This window comes from Sorex araneus, chromosome 3, assembly GCF_027595985.1.
Source record: "Sorex araneus isolate mSorAra2 chromosome 3, mSorAra2.pri, whole genome shotgun sequence".
Lineage (NCBI taxonomy): Eukaryota > Metazoa > Chordata > Mammalia > Eulipotyphla > Soricidae > Sorex > Sorex araneus.
The window spans coordinates 175659755-175678744 of record NC_073304.1 but is presented as its reverse complement, the minus strand read 5'-3'; the positions used below and the strand labels follow the sequence as shown (position 1 = coordinate 175678744).

General features: G+C 61.3%; 1 protein-coding gene across 10 annotated transcripts in view; it reads right to left on the bottom strand.

Moving 5' to 3' along the window:
* PKNOX2 (PBX/knotted 1 homeobox 2) overlaps nt 1–18990 on the bottom strand; it is a 179195-nt gene that overhangs the window by 88251 nt on the left and 71954 nt on the right. For all 10 annotated transcript variants that reach the window (XM_055134024.1, XM_055134027.1, XM_055134026.1 and 7 more), the window contains one exon: nt 18214–18281. Coding sequence is in view for 3 of the 10 variants with exons in the window: in XM_055134027.1 (XP_054990002.1) it covers nt 18214–18244 (31 nt within the window). In the remaining 7 variants the exon portion in view is untranslated. The remainder of the gene's footprint in view (nt 1–18213; nt 18282–18990) is intronic.

Here is an 18990-nt window from a genome sequence, read left to right as displayed (position 1 = left end):
CAGAACCTCTCGCCCTCATCCAGAACATGACGGATAGGGGCTCACGGCTTTCGAGGCGCAGAAGCTGCAGATGCGACATGCGCAGGCTGGCCTGAGGCGGGTGGCAGGGGACAGGCTCGACAGGGTCCCCAGCAACTTCCGGTTGGAGCAGAGTGACTGCCTTCCGGCCAGGCCCTGCCCCCACGAGGTGGGCGGGCGGGGTGCAAGCTCCCTGCCATTTCCTCCGAGGCCCCCTCGCTGCCCTGTTTTTCAGACCTCGAGTAATAAAAACAAGCCAATAAAATGAACATGAAAATATATTCATTAGGATTTATAATGCTCATTAAAACTGCCTGTGTACGAAAGCATGACTTAGCTTCATATAAGTGGGGAAAAAATGCAAATTATACTGCATGCAAAGAAGATATTTCCCTAATCGTCCAATCAAATGCCAGCCCAATTATCTGTGGCCAACCCAATGGGTTAAAATTATACTCTCTCTCCTTGGACACAGTGAGGAGCCTGAAAGTGTTTCATTTTAATAAAAATGAAATCTGGACCCTGCAGAAAACCAGCTTCACTAATGACGTGTTTACACAGAGAAAGACAATTTCTAGTTAATGGTGATTACTACCGAGAACAAATTAAACTTCCCAGAGTATATGGGTTAGAGATAATGGGAAAGGGGGAAAAAAAGTTATGGTTTGCGTGTGTGCGTGGAGGCATGGGGGGCCGGGGGCCGGGGGGATAGGAGCTGCGACGCTGCGACAGGAAGTGGACACGGCTGTCAGGGCGGCCTTGGGAGTCCCTCGGGCAGGGGCTGCCTGCTCTGGGTGCGGGGTCTCTGCAGGTTCGCAGCCAGGGAGTTGGGCCTCTTCCTCCTCGGGCAGCGGGTCCCCCCTGCCCAGCTCTGGGAGCAGCTGGAAAGTGCTGGAAAGATTCCACGCCTCTGGCTCCATGATGAGAGGCGGTGGCTGCGGGGGGCCCGGGTGCCAGCAAGCTTGAGGGGGCGGCACCGAGCAAGCACCCTCTCCCAGTGCCCTCGATGGCCAAGCAAGGAACTGCTGTCAGCATCCGCTGTGCTTTCAAGGCCAGGGAACCACAGGCCTCCAGAGAGAGGAAGGGGCGTTCCTGACCCCCACTTGCTGGCTGGCGATGGCCCCCGACACGCCCGAGCCTCGGGGGAAGCTGTGTGAGGTGGGGGGACTAAGCCGAGAGCCCCGTCCTGCGGCCCAGCACTGGGCAGGCCGTGAATCGCCGCTTCCCGCTCCCCATCCAGCCCCGTGCACTCGGCTCACTGGTGGTGGCCGGGACAACCTCGCCGGCCAGTGCAGCCTCCCGAGCAGCGGGCGAGGTGAACGCCCAGGGCGGAGGGGAAATGAGCCAGGGCCCTGCCAGCACGGAGTGCTAATGGATGTTCCTTTGTAAACAAGAACAATCATTTGTGAAGAGGCCCAGATGCAAACAGTCCCCAAATCAGGAATTTCAGCTCAGAGGCGCAGAATAATACAGCTTTGGGGAAGATTTAATAATAGTAAAATTAAAATTGTAACTGAAGCATAATGAAGAATGTGGTACAAACAGGCACAGCAAAGAGGGGGTGGGGGGAGGCGACGCAGATTAGCCCCTACGGACTCGTGATTGGTTGAGAGCAACAGTAAACAATGCACAGAAATGCAACTTAATTATCGTGCAATTCCGACACTCTGCCCGCCCGGGGAAGGCTCTGAGGCGCCGGCCAGCTCCTTTGCCCACCCCCGGGGGCAGGGTCCCGCCTAAGCTCTGTGGGAGCGGCACCCTGGGACAAAGCGTGGGGAGAGGCTGATGGGGGCGGTCCCCGCTGGGGATGGAAGGACCAAAGCAGGGCTCTGGGGACCTGGCACAGGGTGAGCTGACAAGGCCTGCTGGGTGGGCGTGGATTGGGCACTGTTGGGTGGACTCTGAGCCAGCCCCCAACAGTGAGGACCTCTTGGCCAAGGGCGTCTCTGCAGCTCCTGGGTTTGCTTCCATGGGCCCAGCTGGTACTCGGGGCGTGGGGCGCGAAGTTAGAGAAGAAGGCCCCGGGCGGGGCGGTACCGGTGCCTCTTCCCGCACAGATAAGACCCCAAGCGGCCCCACACGAACAGCTGCTCCACTCCTGAACAACCACGCTCCTGGAGGCCCTCTAACTACTTTCGGCACCCAGCGGCTTCTTGCAGAAATGCCTCTAGACTGTGAACTAAGCTACCGGCCCCATGCCGCCCCGGGAGGGGAAAGGTTTTTCTCTCTTGGCCTTTCCTTTCGGTGGCCGCGTGGCGACCGCCATCTTTTAGAGCCCACTAAACAGAGGTATGAGCTTGCAGTGACGTGACTTCTGGCAGAAATTTCTCTGGACTTAATTACTAAAATACCAGAAATACAAAACCACGCGGTCGCTTTCACATGAAAGCAGCCGCGAGAACTCATATGCTCTTTATTCTCAGCAATGGAAAACAAATTATCAAATGATGACTTTTCAGCAGGTCTGATTGTTGGGGGAAAATTCCAAATAATAGTGAGTTTTCTGCTGAAATAGTGAATGTAATCAAAGTACAGAGAGAGTAAAGTGAAAATCATCAGCCACACAGGCGGGGTGGAGGGTGGGATGGGGGTATACTGGGGTTCTTGGTAGTGGGACATGTGCACTGATGAAGGGATGGGTGTTCGGTCATTGTATGACAGAGACTTAAACCTGAAAGCTTTGTAACTTTTTTCATGGTGATTCAATTTAAAAAAAAAAAAGGGCTGGGGGCTGGAGCGATAGCATGGCAGGTAGGGCGTTTGCCTTGCACGCGGCCAACCTGGGTTCGATTCCCAGCATCCCATATGGTCCCCCGAGCACCCCAGGGGTAATTCCTGAGTGCAGAGGCAGGAGTAACCCCTGTGCATCGCCAGGTGTGACCCAAAAAGAAGAAAAAAAGGAAAAAAACAAAGAAGGCCCTGGGCTTTGAGGCTAACGTCAGTCAGGATGTGGGGTGGCTTCTGGAGGCGAGTCCAGCCCGAGACTGCCCAGTGGACAAGTGTGCACCCCGGGCTCTCTTCTCTGCCAAGGGGCCGGGAGGTGGTGGGTGAAGTGCAGTTCCCAAGCACCGTGGGGTCCTGCAGGTCCCTAATGGGGAGCTGGTGCAGGAAACCCCAGCCCCTTGGGAACGGGGTGCCAGGGCCCATCCCAGGGCCAACCACCCCAGGGCTGACCGGCGGCAGGGGACATAGGCCCAGAGGCTGGGCCTGGACAAGGTGCCAGCGACAGGGCAGTGGGGAGCTGCTCCCCGCCACCCTGGGGTGGGGGGTGGTCTTGTTTGCAGACTTGGCTTCACCCCTGCAGTGTGGGATCAGTCTGGAGGCTCCTCCTTCCCTCCCCAGGCAGGCAAGCACCCCTCTTCTGAGCCGGGTACTCAGGCCCCAGGAGCACCCAGGAGCCGTCCCCTTCTCTCTGGGTCCCCTTTGCTCTTGGTGCAGATCCCCCGGGGACAAAGGTGGTGGGGAGGGGAAGGGTCTCTGCGGGGGAACTGGTGCCCTGCCCAGCAGTCTCAGAGGTGGGAGCAGCAGAGCAGTGAAACTGCTCAGGTCAGGGCCATTTCCACGGTTGCCCCCCGACCCACCTCCTACACCCCCTCCGACCCACCTCCCCAGCACCTGCACCCACCCTGCAGCTGCACCCTAGCCTGTCACCCTCTGTCCTCACCCCTGATCTCCCTCTGAAAACATCTGGTTTCCTCACAGCCACTTGTCACCCCGTTCCCTCCCCTAAAGTAGAAATTCCATGAAGGCTGGGGGCATCAGTCCCGGGCCCAGACCCTGGGGCCCCCAGAGCACCAGCGGAGTTAGAAGCACAGGTCCGACCCACCCATCACGCCTAGACTCGGGTGGTGAGGAGACAGCTCGGGGAGGTGGTCCCCCTACTCCAGAGAGGAAGGGCAGCTGGCAGGAGGGCGGGAGGGGGACTTTCACGGGCTCAAGTGACGAGGGGGAGGGAGGCAGGAGATGCCAGAGGGGCCCCTCCTACGCTCCGCAAGCCGCAGGGCAGGGGTGCTCTGATTCCTGCCCCAACCGGGGAGGCAGGCCCAGCCTGGCAGTGAGTACCTCGAGATGGACAGACGGGCCAGCGCCCCAGCTGACCTCTAGACCCCCAGTATCGGGTGGCCCAATGGCACTTATTTATAGGGAAAACCTGTTCTGGGGGAGACCTGTGCAGACCCCAGGAGAGGAGGAAAGTGCACAAAGAGGCGCCTAAGGAGACCCACACAGAGCTGAGGGGACAGATGCCCCCAAATCAGCAGCAGGCAGCTGCTGTCAGAGACGGGGGGTGGGGGCTCTGGCTCTGTCCAGGCTTCAGTGGCGTGTGCACGGGGTCTGGGAGGACAAGAGAAAATAAGTGACTGAAAAAAAAAAGAGAAAAGAAGTGACTGAGTAATGAATGAGTGAGTGACTGAATAAATGAAGAAGTGAGTGAATGGCTGAGTGAGTGAATGAGAGTGAAAGAATGAATGATTGGATGAATAAAAGAGTGAATTCGAGAGTGAGTGAATAAGTGAGTCAGTGAGTAAATGTGTGAATGAATGAGTGACTGAGTGACTGAATAAGTGAATGACTGAGTAAATGACTGAGTGAATGGATGAGTGAGTGAATGACTGAATGAGTGAATGGGTAAAGGACTGAGTGAATGACTAAGCCTAAATGACTGAGTAAGTGAATGAGTGGTGAATGAGTTCCGACGGGGGAGGGAAGAGCAGTGGAGAAAGCAGGAAATGGAGGGTTGTGTGTGTGTGGGGGGGGTGGGCCCTGCTGAGCCTCTCCTGGCTATGGGTCCCCACACTTCCAAGGGACCCTGAAAACACCTTTGAGGCCTTGAACACTTGCGTGTACCTGATTGGCTACTACACAGAGCGCCCGGCCCTCACGTCCACCTGACACGCACACATGCCCTTGTTCCTCCCCCACGACATGCACAAGGACCCTCACACACGTTCCTCCCCACCCCCCAAAATGCACACACGCCCTTGCACACACACGTGATTTCAGACATGCTCCTCCCCACCACACACTCCCCCAGACACGCACATGCCCTCGAACATGCTCTCCTCCCCCATGCACACGCACCTTTGGACACACGCATGCCCCTGGACATACTTCCCCTCTCGACATGCACGTGCACTCTCAGACATGTCCCTTCCCCAGCACACACACCCTCAGGCAGGCACAAGCGTCCTTGGACACACTCCTCCTTCCCTGACACGCACAGGCGCCCTTGGACACTCCCCTCCTCGTGACATGCACACACGCCCTCAGACACGCTCCTCCCCTTGATACGCACAAGCGTCTTTGGACACTCCACTCCTCGTGACATGCACATGCACCCTCAGACACACTCCTGGCTGGAGGTCGAGGCTGGTGGTGCTGTTTGGGCACGAAGCCAGGGTCCACCATGGGGGCAGAGCGGCCAGGGCACAGCTCAGCTCAGGGCACACGTGTGCAGGTACTTAGGGGACTTCCAGGGGGTCCCCCAGGCCCTGTTGGGAGGCATGGGGGCTGGTGACACCACAGGGCTGGGACAGAAAGCCACTGGCCGCCCGCCCTCCTTCAGGGCACGTCTTCACCCCCAGCCCCCGACAGAGAAACCGTCTTTCCAAAAGCCAGTTGGTGGGGGGGGGCTGGAGCCTCTCTGTCCTCGCACCAGCCTCCATGCTGAGCCCCCTCACGCCCCTCTGGCCTGGTGGGCAGTCTGGCCGTCCGTGACTGAGCTTCCCTGGCCCGGGGAGCAGCCCCCCACTCCCGTGTCCGGCCCATGACCGCCCAGCCTGGTCCCGTGGACCCTGGAGCGTCTCCTGGGCGGTGCTCCTGGAGCTTCCCGAGGCTGACGGCAGCATTTCCCGGCGGCTCCGCGCGTCTGCTTCCCTGTAGTTCGGCTCTGCGCCCCCAGCCGGCCTACTTCCACCCTGAATCATGCCTGAGCATAGCAGGGGGCGGGGGGGGGGGGTGCTCCTCGTCAAGGGAGTGAATAACAAATGAACAAGCAAGCCGGGAAGGAATGAATGAATGAGTGAATGAGTGAATGAGTGAATGAACAATCCCCCCACCCCTGCCCCCAAGGTGAGCTTCTCAGAACTGCCTGGGAGCAGAGAACAGGAGGTCGCCGGTGCAGTGAAGCCGGGCACATCACGCTGGAGGCAGAGAAGCGCGGAGGAGCGGGGGGAGTCGGCGCTGAGGCAGCAGGCGGGAGAGGAAGCAGGGGGTTGGCAGAGCCGTGGGGAGGCCACTGAGCCCAGCGCCCCTATCCAGCCGGCTCTGGGGCCCTGCGCCCCATCGGCGGGGGTCTGGGCTACCTGGGAAGGCAGCTTCATCAAGGAGACGCACCCTATTTCATAAACTTTCTTTAAATTAAAATCAGGCGACGCACGCACATCCATATATACCCCACAGACATCTCCGCCGCTGAAAAGTTGCTCCCTATAAAATAAAAGAAGCTGTTTAAATGTCTTCCTTCCAAGCTAGCCCCACAGAGCTGGAGCTGAGAATACATTAGCCTTTAATGAAGTGAGACTCTCATCTTGCAGGAGACACCTCATTTAGCGCAATTGTTTCAGAGCCATTACAGAAAGACAATTACAAGGAAGCGGGGAGAGTAATTGGAAATGCTGGCAGGAGTTGGGCGAAATGATAATAAATAAAAATATTCAACCTAATAAGCTTCCAGGAGGGGGTGGGATGAAGAAAATCAACATAATTAGAACTGAACCTTAGCAAGGAAAAACAGACAGCAGGGTGGCAAGCGCTCAGCTCGCACAGGAAGAGACGTGAGTCACATGCGGCCCAGTTCCGGGCGGAGGGCGGAGGGACACTCACCGCCCAGGGCCCGCCGGGGATCAGAGTGGACTGTGGCTGGGCACCCCGGGCTGGGAGGAGGCCGAGAGGAGCAGCCACCCAGATGTCCGTCTGCTGGGGAAGGAGGCCTCGCTCCCGGCCCTCCCCTGGACCGAGGAGGCAGGCGGGAGGGAAGGGTCCAAGGGCTGATTCGGGGACGCCAAGAGAAGGAAGGCGCCACCCCTATTTGTGTCTTCCCTCAGCTTCTCTCCTGGCTGACCGGCCCCACGGGCCCTTCTTTTGTTTCGGAAATGTCCACGGGAGTCTAGAAGGTCAGCCGGGAGCCTGCGCTTGGGCCTTGTCCACGTGCCCTCCGAGAGATGGGCCTCAGGCAGCCTCCTCGGGCTCCAGCTGCACCCCCTATGAGTCCAGTACAGCTTGGGGCCCCCCCGCCATCACCGTGGCTGCACAGCAGGCACTGCCTGGAGCTGGGCACAGGGGACAGGACAGGCCCCGGGTCCCGGATCCCGCACGCCCAGTGTCGTGGGGAAGGCAGGTTCGTCTGGAACATTGCCTGGGTGGGGCTCAGGGGTCAGTCGCATTTGAAGAAAAAGGCCCCTAAGTCTCTTCTGGTGAGGGACTGGGTTTGTGTCGGCCCCACCCTGCGAGTAGTGAAAGACACCCCGAGGCCCGGGAAGGGACGGCGGAAGAGCAACTGGAGTAGTGTCAAAGCGGGAACATGCTCCGGTGGCCTCAGTCTACTCAGGTGAATGAGTCTCGCCTCATTCTCCCAGCACTGGCAAAATGCAGCCCCTGAGGGTGGGGGTGGGGGGCAGCATCTGCACGGCTTGGAGCAGAACCTGCAGCCAGGCCTGCGCCCAGACTCCGGGCAGGAAGGGGCATCTGTCACCCAGGGGACCCATGGCCTCCACCCGCGGCCCTCAGAGGACATGAGTGTCCAAACAGCCAGCCTGAGAAGACACCCCTAATCTCAACACAGAAAGGGGAGTGTGCACGTATGCACATGCGTATTCATGTGTGTGTGCATTCCGGTGTATGTGCACATGTATTGTGAAGGTGTACTGTGGGCATGTTTGCACCCTTATGCATGGGTATGCATGTGTGTAAGTATGTGTATGCGTGTGTGCAAGTATGTGTGTGCATGCATTTCCAAGTTGCCCTGAGGCACCTTGAGGAGCACATTCAGAAGCCTACACGGAAGAGCTTTAGCAGCTCCGTGTCCGTCAGGCTGTCCACTCCCCCTTCTCCCAGCCCAGGGGGCTGCCCTGCTCACTGCGTTCTCCCAGAGCCTTTGGCGCCTCGGGCCCACAGGGACCTGGAGCACCAGCACGAGACACACGAGGAGTGGAATCCCAGCCCTGGCTTCTGGGCTGGGCTCTGCCTCCAGCTTCCAGGAGCTGTGGCGGATGTGCCGCAGGATCCGTGAGAAGCGTGGGAGGGGAGCACAGACACGGGGGGTCACTGGCCAAGCTGCACGCTAGGGTCGGGAGTGTAGGTGGGGGCCACGCATATTTGTGGGAAAGGACAAACATGAGGGCCACAGAGAATCGGCCCAGGACACCCAGAAATCAATGTTCCACCCCCTTTCCCAGGACCTAAGAAGTGTGTGTGGGGGGGAGGGACGGGGGCAGGGATGGGGCTGGGCAGCTTTGGCAGAGGAAGAGAGACTTTTCAGGACCGGCCCTTGGCAGAGACCCGGGCTGAGCATGAAGGGGCTGATTCTCCCCGAGGCATGGCTCCAGCCCGCGGGCCCCCACCCTGAGGCCAAGGCAGGGGAGGCGGCGCGGCTGCAAATGACAGAGCAGAGCGCTCGCATCCAAGCAGCACTGGGTGGGGGGCTTGGGCTGGGGGTGACGTGCTGTTTTGCGGGGCGGGGGCTGCACTTTGAACACGGCTAGGAAGGTCACAGCTCAAGGACGGTGAGACACGGCCACTGGAAGAGGCTCTGTCCCCCTCATCACACACACACTGACCCTCTCTGGTCCTCCCAGAAAAGACACAGGCAGCAAAACGGGGGAACAGACACTTTGAATCTCACTGGCAGAGGCAGCTGGTTGGGTGAAGCAAACGCCAAGAGAGCAGGAATGAGCAGAGGCCGGGATGCTCCCCGGACCCCCAGCAGCGGCCAGAGTTGTCCACATGTGGCGGCGCACAGCGCTCACGCACCGTCATTCCCACCCGCCCTGGCGGGCCCCTACTGAAACGCATTTGCTCAAGGATGAGAGAGGGAGGGTAGGGCAGGGAACAGAAAGGGGAAGAGGAAGAGCAAGGGAGGGAGGCCCTGCTGCCATCCACCCAGCACCCTCCACTTCCAGCCCAGGGTCCAAGCCGGGTGTAGACAGGACACCTGGAAAAGGCGGGTAATTGGGCCACGCTGAGCCAAGCCTGAGCATGACTTCCTTTCATTTCCCAACGGTCCTGTCTGATGAGATGGTCATTCTCCTTAGCAGGTGTGTGTGTGGCAGGGGGGCACGCTAAGATAGGAAGTGGGCACGGGGAGAAGTGGGCATGGTGAAAAAGTGGGCATGGGAGGAATTGGGTATGGGGAGGAGGAAGTGGACACAGGGAGGAATTGGCACAGGAAGGAAGTGGGCATGGGAGGAAATAGGGCTTGGGAAGAAGCAGGGCTTGAGGTGAAGGTAGGCATGGGGAGGAAGTGGGCACAGGAAGGAAGTGGGGCTTGGGGAGGAGGAAGTGGGCACAGGGAGGAAGTGGGCACAGAGAGGAAGTGGGGCTTGGGGAGGAGGAAGTGGACACAGGGAGGAAGTGGGCACAGGGAGGAGGAAGTGGACACAGGGAGCAATTGGCACAGGGAGACAGTGGGCACAGGGAGGAAGTGGGGCTTGGGAAGGAGGAAGTGGGCACAAGGAGGAATGGGCACAGGGAAGAAGTGGGCATGGGAGGAAATAGGGCTTGGGAGGAAGTAGGGCTTGAGGTGAAGGTAGGCATGGGGAGGAAGTGGGCACAGGGAGGAAGTGGGCCAGGGAGAAAGTGGGGCTTGGGGAGGAGGAAGTGGGCACAGGGAGGAAGTGGGCACAGGGAGGAAGTGGGGCTTGGGGAGGAGAAGTGGACACAGGGAGCAATTGGCACAGAAGGAAGTGGGCACAGGGAGGAGGAAGTGGACACAGGGAAGAAGTGGGCACAGGGAGGAAGTGAGGCTTGGGGAGGAGGAAGTAGACACAGGGAGGAATTGGCACAGGGAGGAAGTGGGGCTTGAAGAGGAGGAAGTGGGCACAGGGAGGAAGTGGGCCAGGGAGGAAGTGGGGCTTGGGGAGGAGGAAGTGGACACAGGGAGGAAGTGGGCACAGGGAGGAAGTGGGGCTTGGGGAGGAGGAAGAGGACACAGGGAGGAATTGGCACAGGGAGGAAGTGGGCACAGGGAGGAAGTGGGCAGCAGGGATGCAGGGGAAGGGAGACAGGGACAGCAGTGGGGTGCAGGGCCAGCCCACCCCCCTCCCCAGGTGGGGCCCCACCCAGAGTGTGAGAGGAGCAGCAGAGTCCTGGTGGACTGGAAGGGTCTCTGCTGGGCAGCTTCAAAGGACTCTGGCAGGGGAGTCCACAGTGGCGCTGCACTCCCCTGGCCCTTGCTGGAGCCTTGACAGGCATTTGGCACCTGGAGAGCCAGCAGGCGGCTGACAAAACCCCTGTGACCTCCCAGGCCGACAGGCTCCCCCGCCCCCATCAGGGGCTGAGCGTGCTGGTTCCTGTCCAGGCCCCTGGCCAGAGCCCTGGCCCCGGGCTGGGCCCCCTCGGCCGGAGGAACCAGGCACTGAGGCCCTTTGGCGTCACTCGGCCTCCAGCTCACCCGAGTCCCCACCCCTGCCCCAAAAGCCCACTAAGGTCAGTCTGAGCCCCCATCACAGCCCAGGGGCACAGAAGGGTGCAGCGGCATGGGGGAGGGGCAGATGGAACCGAGGGAGGGAGAGAGAGACTATCCTTCAGGGCCTTCTCCAGCATCCGGGAGACCCACAGGGCAGTTCCAGGGACCCCCAGCCCAGCCCACAGGGAGCCGGCTCCCACCACAAGGGTGCCTCCCAGCACCCTCCTCCCAGCACTGTCCTCCCAGCACCTTCTTCTTCCCCCCAGCACCGTCCTCCTCCTCCCGGCACCCTCCTCCCAGCACCCAGCTCCCTGCAGGAAGTGCTCCCCGAGAGTCCAGGTGGTCACGTGACTATGACTTTGACTCTGATGCACTTTCTGTGACTTGGTCTGGGTTTGAGGTGATGAGGCAGTGGCAGTGAACCTGCCTCCACAGGTGGAGGCCCAGCAGGGGTCGAGGCAGCGACTGAAGCCCACCACACTCCCAACAAGCCGGGGCAGCCCTGGGCCGGATGCTTCTCCCTGCGGGGTTCTCCCCAGGCACCCCCGACTCCCACCCCGAGCCTGACTCGGCCCTAAGTATTCTGGAGCCACCTTCCAGTTTCCCGCGGTAACAAATGGCACGGAATGTAAATGCAGGCGGATGTGGGACACAGATGTTTGCACTAATTTAATTGAGGGAACACCTTGGATTAAACACTTGCAAAACACTCGCAAATAGGTTCAGTGCATTCGGTAATGAAAACCTCCCAGCCCCCGGCGCAGTGCCGCGGCTGCCAGGGGCTTCAGGAGAGCCACTGGGGGTGGGAGGGCGAGGGGAGCCGCTGCTCGCACGGGGGGGGGGAGGCAGGCCCGTGAGTGGGTGGGCCTGGGGGGGCTCCCGCAGAGTCCCACCAGCTGGAGCCAACTCCACCCAGAGGCCACCCTGGAAGGGCTGGGAGGGCAGAGGCACACCTGCTTCCCTGCAGGGGCCAGCAACACAGGGCACCCCACCCTCGTCCTCCAGACGAAGCTCCAACCTGGACCCCCAGTGGCCGCCCGGAGGGGATGAGTAAGGGGGAGCACAGTCAGGCCGGGGCCAGGTGGGACACGTCTCAGAAATAGAGCACTGTGGCCGGAGCCATAGTACCCGCACACGGCCGACTCAGGTTCAGTCCTGGCACCCCACAGGGTCCCCTGAGCCCGCCCAGGAGTGATCCCTGTGCACAGAGCCAGGAGTCAGTCCTGAGTGCCTGTGGCCAGGTGTGGCCCCCAAAGCCCCAACCTCCCCCTAAATCCTGTCCCTTTACCTTTCACAGCCCTTCTGCTATGGAGACCAGAGACACCCATGGAGCAGTGCTCGCTGTGACCAGAGTGGCTCAGGGACACGGGCAGGAACGCAGCCCCCTCCACCACCCCCGTCCCCAGGGAGCAAGCCAGGGTCCACATGCAGCCACTCAGAGGGGAAAGGCGCTCCAGACAGAGGGACGCAAGTGTGCCATGCTAATGGGCACAAAGGCCCGAGCGGGACAGGCCACTGCAGCCTGTCGGCCCTGCCGGCCCCTGCCGGCCCCTGCCGGCCCCAGCCTTTGAAGGGCCCGGGGGTTGCCCAAGCGGGCGTCGGCTCCGGCGCTGAGCGAGCTGTGGCGGGTCGGGATGGTTTTATGTCCCTGAAAACACACTCCCCCGTTTTCAAACACGGCGATCACTTCAAGCCTAATCGCCATTATAATAATAACCTCTTCTTGGAGAGAGCTTCAGCCGTGGATCAGCCACGTCCCCCGCCCTCTCGCAGTCCCTCACCAGGCAGCCACCGGGGAAGACGGAGGAGGTCATTCCACATTCTAGCGCTCCGTGCAAGGAAATGAAATCGCAGGGTGCCCGCCAAGTAAATATCAGAGCGGGGCCTCACTCGCGTCCGCGTGCTTACGCCCTGGGCACCGTGGGCAGGGGGGCGGGTGTGGGTGGAGATGAAGGATGGGGTGGGGAGGAATTGGGGGTGGAGGGCTCGCCCACGTACAGCAGACCTAGTGGCTGGCCAGTGGTCCAGGCCAGGGCATACCCCGTGCCCTCTGCTCTGTGAGGACAGACGCTGGCATGCCTTCTGCAGAAATGACCCCTACCACAGGACCCGGCCGGGTGGCGCTGCGGTCTCAGCCGGCAGGGGAGGGGGGGTAACGCAGAATCTCACCAGAACCGCCCCCCAGCAGAGCTCCCACCTGCAGCCCACCCCACCCAGCACCTCCCTCAGCACTCGGCCCACCTGAAGGGCCTGCGGTGGGCGCCCTGACCAAGACCTTAATACGGGCAACAGGCAAGAGCGGCTAGAGGTTTGGGGGTGACAGGCAGGACAGAGAAAGGGGCACAGCTGAGCACAAAGGCGGGGGGGCTGTGGCCCTCAGGGTGGGAGCTGGGAGCACCCATGCCTCTCCAGGCCAAGGACACTTTAGGCATGGCGAGATCCAACCCCAGGGCACAGAGGGGTCTCAGTGAGGATTTGGGGGCGGCCAGCAAATCTGGGGACCCACACATGCTCCCCCCAAGACTGTGTGACATACAATTTCCCAATCATGTAAACACGTGTCACAAAGCAACAGCCTCAAGTTTGGGGTTTTGCTCTTTTCACGGCTGGTCCAAGTGTGTGTGGGGGCGAGGGGTGCTATCTCTGGAGGGTGGCCCTGACATCAGCCCAGCTGAGGTTCCTGGGAGCACTGCGAGTGAGCACGGGTCCCGCTGTCCGGGAGGCTCGGGGCGGTCGAGGCACTTTTATTTTTGGTTTCTGGGCCACACTCGGTGGTGCTCAGGGCTGACTCCACGCTCAGGGGCTGCTCCTGGCAGTGCTGGGGAGACTGCCCGGGGTGCCAGGGATCGAGTCAGGGTCGGCTGCATGCAAACGCTACTGCTCCCCCCCACCCCCAGAGGACTTTAGAGATTTCCAACTTGCAACGGGTCTGCGAGGTGTTGAGCGAGCAAAGGAGATGCTGTGGGAGACAGGGAGGAAGGAGATGCAGTGGGATAAGGAGCCGGGGGGCGACCCGCTGCCGTCGGGGCCCACGGGACACGGGACCCTCCCTGACCGGCCGGCCCTCCGGGTCACGCCGTAACCCCAGGAGAAATGACCGGAGCTGGAGCCAATTCCCCTCGCTGAAGAGCCAGGCAGCCTGGCTGGCTCAGAGCAAAGGCAAATTGCCATCGCCGTCCCCATCACCGCCGGCACCTCCACAGTGAGCCAGGGCAGCCGCGCCTGCGCCTGCAAACCCTCAGCCCAGAGCAGGGGTGAGGCGGGGCGGGGGGCGCTGAGAACTGAAGGACAGATCACCGTGGGGGTGGCCGGTGGGGGTGGCCGGAGGAAGGGAAGGGAAGGGCCCAGATTTATGACGTCCTCACTTTCAGGGAGCCCTTGCAAGGAGGGGCGGGCACGTCTGCTCACAGCAGGACCGTCCACCCCCCTCACCCCTCTCCCCTCCTTCCCAGCTCCTCTCCAGAAAGACTCTGGAAGAAGATTCCAAACAGCCCCCTCTCCTGCAGGGCAGAGTCACACCAACTGAAAGGAGATTTAATTAGCAAAATCTCGTTAGGCAAACGAAATTATCCGTAAGACAATACTGCTCTGGACAGGGGGTATGATTAAACAAAGCCATTAATTGCGGGAGTCCCTGGCAGCTCCCAGATGCGTTCATCTCTGGGCAGGCCCCTCTCGACCTACTCGGGCCCAGGGCACAGACTCTGCCCACTCCCCCCCCACCCGGCCCCCAAGGCTCTCCCCTTCCCCCCTGCCCCCAGCCCCCCTCAGGCCCACTCTCATCAGCGGCCTCTCAGCCGCCAGATTCCTGCTCGAGGGCCTTGATTGCATAACGTCTATTTGCATAATGTAAATTGCAATCTCCTAGCTCGGGAAAGCAGGAATCACAGAACGGCCATTATTTTTTACCACTCCACAAAAAAATTCTACATTTAGAAAGCAGATTTGCAGCTCGGGAGGCCGTATAAATCTGAATCTGCCAGAAACGACGTTAAATCACACCAATTAAGCTGGACCAGCAAAGCACCCCTGTCATCGTCGTAGTGGTCAGGCGCGGCCGAGGACCCCGGCCAGGCCAGGCGAGGCGGGCAGCTGGAGCTGTCACTGCCGTACGCTGGGAATTCCGTCTGCGGAACCTTGACATGCCCCGCCCCAGCAGGGCCGACTGCAGGGAAGGAGAGCTGGAATGTGCCGAGGCGACCCTGAGGCCCACGTCCAGTCCAGCTGCTATCTGCAGGCAGGACGCAGGAGGAAGACGCCAGCCACCCGGCCCTGAGCTGTGCGACAGAGGCGAACAGCTCATCAATGAGCTGAGCCGGTCAAGTCCTCCAGCCCCAGGGTAGAAACCATGCCGGACCCTGTAGCTCCGGGCAGGGCTCCCCAGGGACTGCAGGTACGCAGGAGGTCTGGGGTCTGGGAAGGCCTGACCCCCTCGGACAAGGCCTCCTGGGCTGGGCTTCCCCGAAGCCCTCTACCTGGCTTCCCTCGGCCTCTAGATTGCTCATTCAATATTCATTTGTCAAAGGGCAAGATGCTAATGTGTAGTATTAAAATATCAATAGTTTATGAGGGAACTGGGGGGGGGGGTGCACAATTAAAGGCAAGAGTCTTGACTGCTCCTGTTGGGAGCTCCAGGAGGGATCTTCTCCCTTTCCGTGCCACTTCCTATAGGTTTCCCGGGAGAGGGGGAGGCCGGGCCCCTCCTAGGAGGCACTGCTGGGCTGGGAGCGTGCCTTCCCCTTAGAGAGCAGAGACACGAGGACCAGGCCTGGGACTGGCATCCAGCCACAACTCAGACATCACCCTGGATGCTCACCTTGATCATCCAAGGTGAGCATCCAGGGCCTGCTTGCCGGCATCGATGTCCTTCATGGGCCCCAGAGAAACTGGGTCAGTGGCCCGGATTTCACACCACTGGAGCACAGGAGCGTGGGGGGGCACCCAGGGGCTTGTGCAGATGGAGTGAGGTCCAGTGGTCAAGCGGGTTTCCCTTCCTGCCTGGGTTCAGCAAGCGTCCCACCACCACCCCCCAAGCCTTTCTGCAAATCAAGCGTCTGAGCACCCAGGGGCATTAGGGGCATTAGGGATGTCACCAACAGATTTTCCCATTCTGCCAGAGGGTGGCCTGGGTTCTTGGGGCCCCGCGTGGCAGGTGGAGAAGAGAGAACAGGTTTGCTGCGCTTGGAGACTGGTCCCTTCTAGGGGGTTCCTTCCCAGGACCTCAGCTCTGTCTTTCCTGCAGGCGAGAAAAGCATGGCTCACAGCAGCCCAGGGGCCGGGAGCACGAGCTCGGGGAGAGACTTCCCTCCAGGCCCACTCAGCCCGTGACCCTGTGGCCCCCGCTGGCCAGCCCACATCTCCCCAGAAACTGGCTGCTTCCACGCTTTGGGGGTTTGGGTTCTACTAACTCCCTTGAGTTGCAGCAAAGGATGTCCAGGTTCCTGCAGAATCCAGCTGCATTCTAACAGAGACTAGCGAAGAAGACAGGGCACAGGCCACACTGTTATCAGGCCAGGAAGGCAGGAAGAGGGGCTGCAGGCCGGGGGATGGGGGGCGGGTGGCCGAGGGGATGGCAATCACAGCTCAAAGAACCAAGTCCACTCTCAACCCTGGCCCCTCACCTCTGGGCTTCAAGCAGGGTCTCCATGAGCTGAGATGGACTCTGGTGAGGCCTTGGACAGCGCATGCTGACCCTCCAGCCACGGCCTTCCCCGGGGTGTCCAAGCCCTGGGAGAGGCTAGGCGGCAGGGTCCCCACTGCCCCTTCAGTCTCCCTGGGATGCCAAGGCCACTCTGTGCCATGCTTGACCAGCACCCTTCCACGTCCATCCAGGCCCTGAGCTCTCCTTTCCATGTGTGTGTGGGGGGGGAGGCGGGTGTTCCTGTTCCTCTCCCAAAATCTGGGCGGGTTTCTGCAGCGACCCCCGGCAGGAGCACATGGAAGAAATGAGGCTCTGGTGATGTGGCTTCCACCTGGCTCCTGGGGTCTCTCCGACACCCCCACCCTAACTTATCGTCCTGCCGCCACGCTAGAGGGTGGGGCGAGGCTGGGTGAAGCCCCCAGCACATACCTGGTCAGCAGCAAATTGCCCCCAAGAGGGCCCTGAGCAGGTCCCGAGACACTGGCGGCTGCTCGCCCATGGACGTGGCCGTGGGCAGGGTCCCTGGACACACGTTTTTGACCGGGGGCTGGGGTGGGACAGGCCAAGTCTTGGCCAGCAGCTGAATTCCACATGAATGATCCTTCAGGCAACTCAAGTCCCCAGGGCCCGAGACCCCAGGCCCCGAGAACAGGACGAGCTCTGCCTACAGCACCCTGGACGCCGGCAGCCCCTGCGCGCTCCCTCCTCACTGCTGCCCCCACTGGCCTTCCCGGCAGGGCCCCCCGCCCCGACCATGCTCCTTTCACCCTGGACCCTACTTCCGGGTGGGGGATTCTCGCCCACTCTCAAGGCCACGCGCTCTCTCCTCGGGGGCTTTCCTGGAACTGTGGGGGCACCCGGGGAGCCCCGGGAACCGTGGCCCTGGCCTGCGGCGATTAGGCGTCCAGCCGGCGCCCGGCTTGCTCACCGGGCAGTGGCGGCAGGATGTCAGGCGAGCGCGGGGCGGCCATTCTTATGATTTATTCAAACACTCATTACAGTCGATCTATTTTTACACAGAGGTGAAGATGTGCGCTGATGATGGTTAATCATTTATAATTCCACAGACCGGTTGGGAGCCAGCGCACTATCAAAGCCGCGCTCGCACTTCAGACTCTGGGCGCCCCAGAAGAGGGGTGAACTCTGCAGCCCGCAGGGCACCCCGTCTTCCAGAGAACCTCTGCCCAGCAGGCCGGGGCTGGGAGCAGCAGGTGGAGGGGGAACAGGGAACCCCCCACCCTCCCCACCAGGGCTCCCAGCCTGAGTGGGAGGACCTGGATTCAAGTCCTAAGGCGCCTCCATGTGAGCTGCCAGAGAGGGCTGTGGGGAGGGAGGGCTGTGCGGGAGGGAGGGCTTTATGCAGGGGCGGGCAGGCAGCTTGGCCGTTGGAGGGTATAGGTAGGCTGCTGAGGCCCGGCGGGAGAACCAGGGAGCCGATGAAGGTGGCGGGTCCGAGCACGTGCGCCTGCCCTCTTGGGCTCTGAGAAAAGCAGGTCCTCAGCGAGCTCCTTCTGCTCCGCTGGGCAGAGTCACTCGCATCTGTGCTGCTCTGCCTTAGGACCAGGGACCGCCAGGACAACAGGATGTGGCGGGTGGCCTGCTACAGGCTCGCGTCTGTGCAGAAGCCACCGACACTTTGGCCTCTCCCCCGAGGCCCCCAGAAACCACCAGAAGGCGCCGAGTCGGTCTCCCGCCATAGCCAGGACGGCGGGGCCCGGCTTGGTCTCGCCACACCTGAGAGCTGGCCTTTTCCCCATTCGACCTGGGGACAACGGGTGGCTGTGCTGGCGGCCAGAAGACCTCACTCCACAGGTGCCCCGACACCCACCGACGGTCGCTCACAGCCAAGGGTCTCCCTGGCTCGGCTCAGGGCTGCCAGAGGAACCCCCCCTCACCACAAGGCCGCCACAGAATTGCTAAACCGGGTACTTACAGTGGGCGGGGCCTCGGCGGGGGAGCAGCATGGAGGACGGGAGGCCTGAGTCCGGGCCCGCACTTCACCTGTCAACAAAAGGAAACGTCTTAGCGGCCGTGCAGGAGACCCCGGGAGCAGCATAGGGCAAAGCGGGCACGGGCGGGGCACAGAGCTGAACGGGAGCGGCAGAGGGGGAGCACCGGGCATGGCAGGGCTGGACGGGAGGAGCCCACCCCGTTCCCTCGGGGGCCCAGACTCCCGGCCATGGTCCGGGTGCTGCCCACACGATGCCCGTTTCCTGGGGCTTCCTGACTCAGACACTGGGGCAGGGCAGAGGAGCGCTCGGGGGTCCCCAGCCCAAAGGCTGTCCCCTGGGCTCCCCGAGGTAGAGGAGGTGCCAGAACACCCACTGCCCACCTGACACTGTGCAGGCGCCCCACAGGGCCACGTCCCCAGCACCCCCTGGGGCAGACACCAAATCTGGCTAACATCCTGTCAGACACACCTGCTGTGGCCCCTCCTGGCCTCCACCCAGCACCTCCCCCCGCCTGGGGTCCCCTTGAGACGCAAAGTCCCTCCTGTCCCTCTGCGGGGCGGTCACAGCCGGGGGCCCTGGAGCAGCTGCTCCGCCTCTGGCTCGTCCCATCCAGCACGGGCCTGCAGGCGGCAGAGAAGTGGCTCACCCCAAAGCTCTTGTGTCACTCACCTACGCTGAGGACTCAGGGGTGCTTGTAGGGGGGCAGGGAGGGGCTCCTGGAATTCTTGGCTGGAGGCTGTGGTGGGGGGCAGGGACAG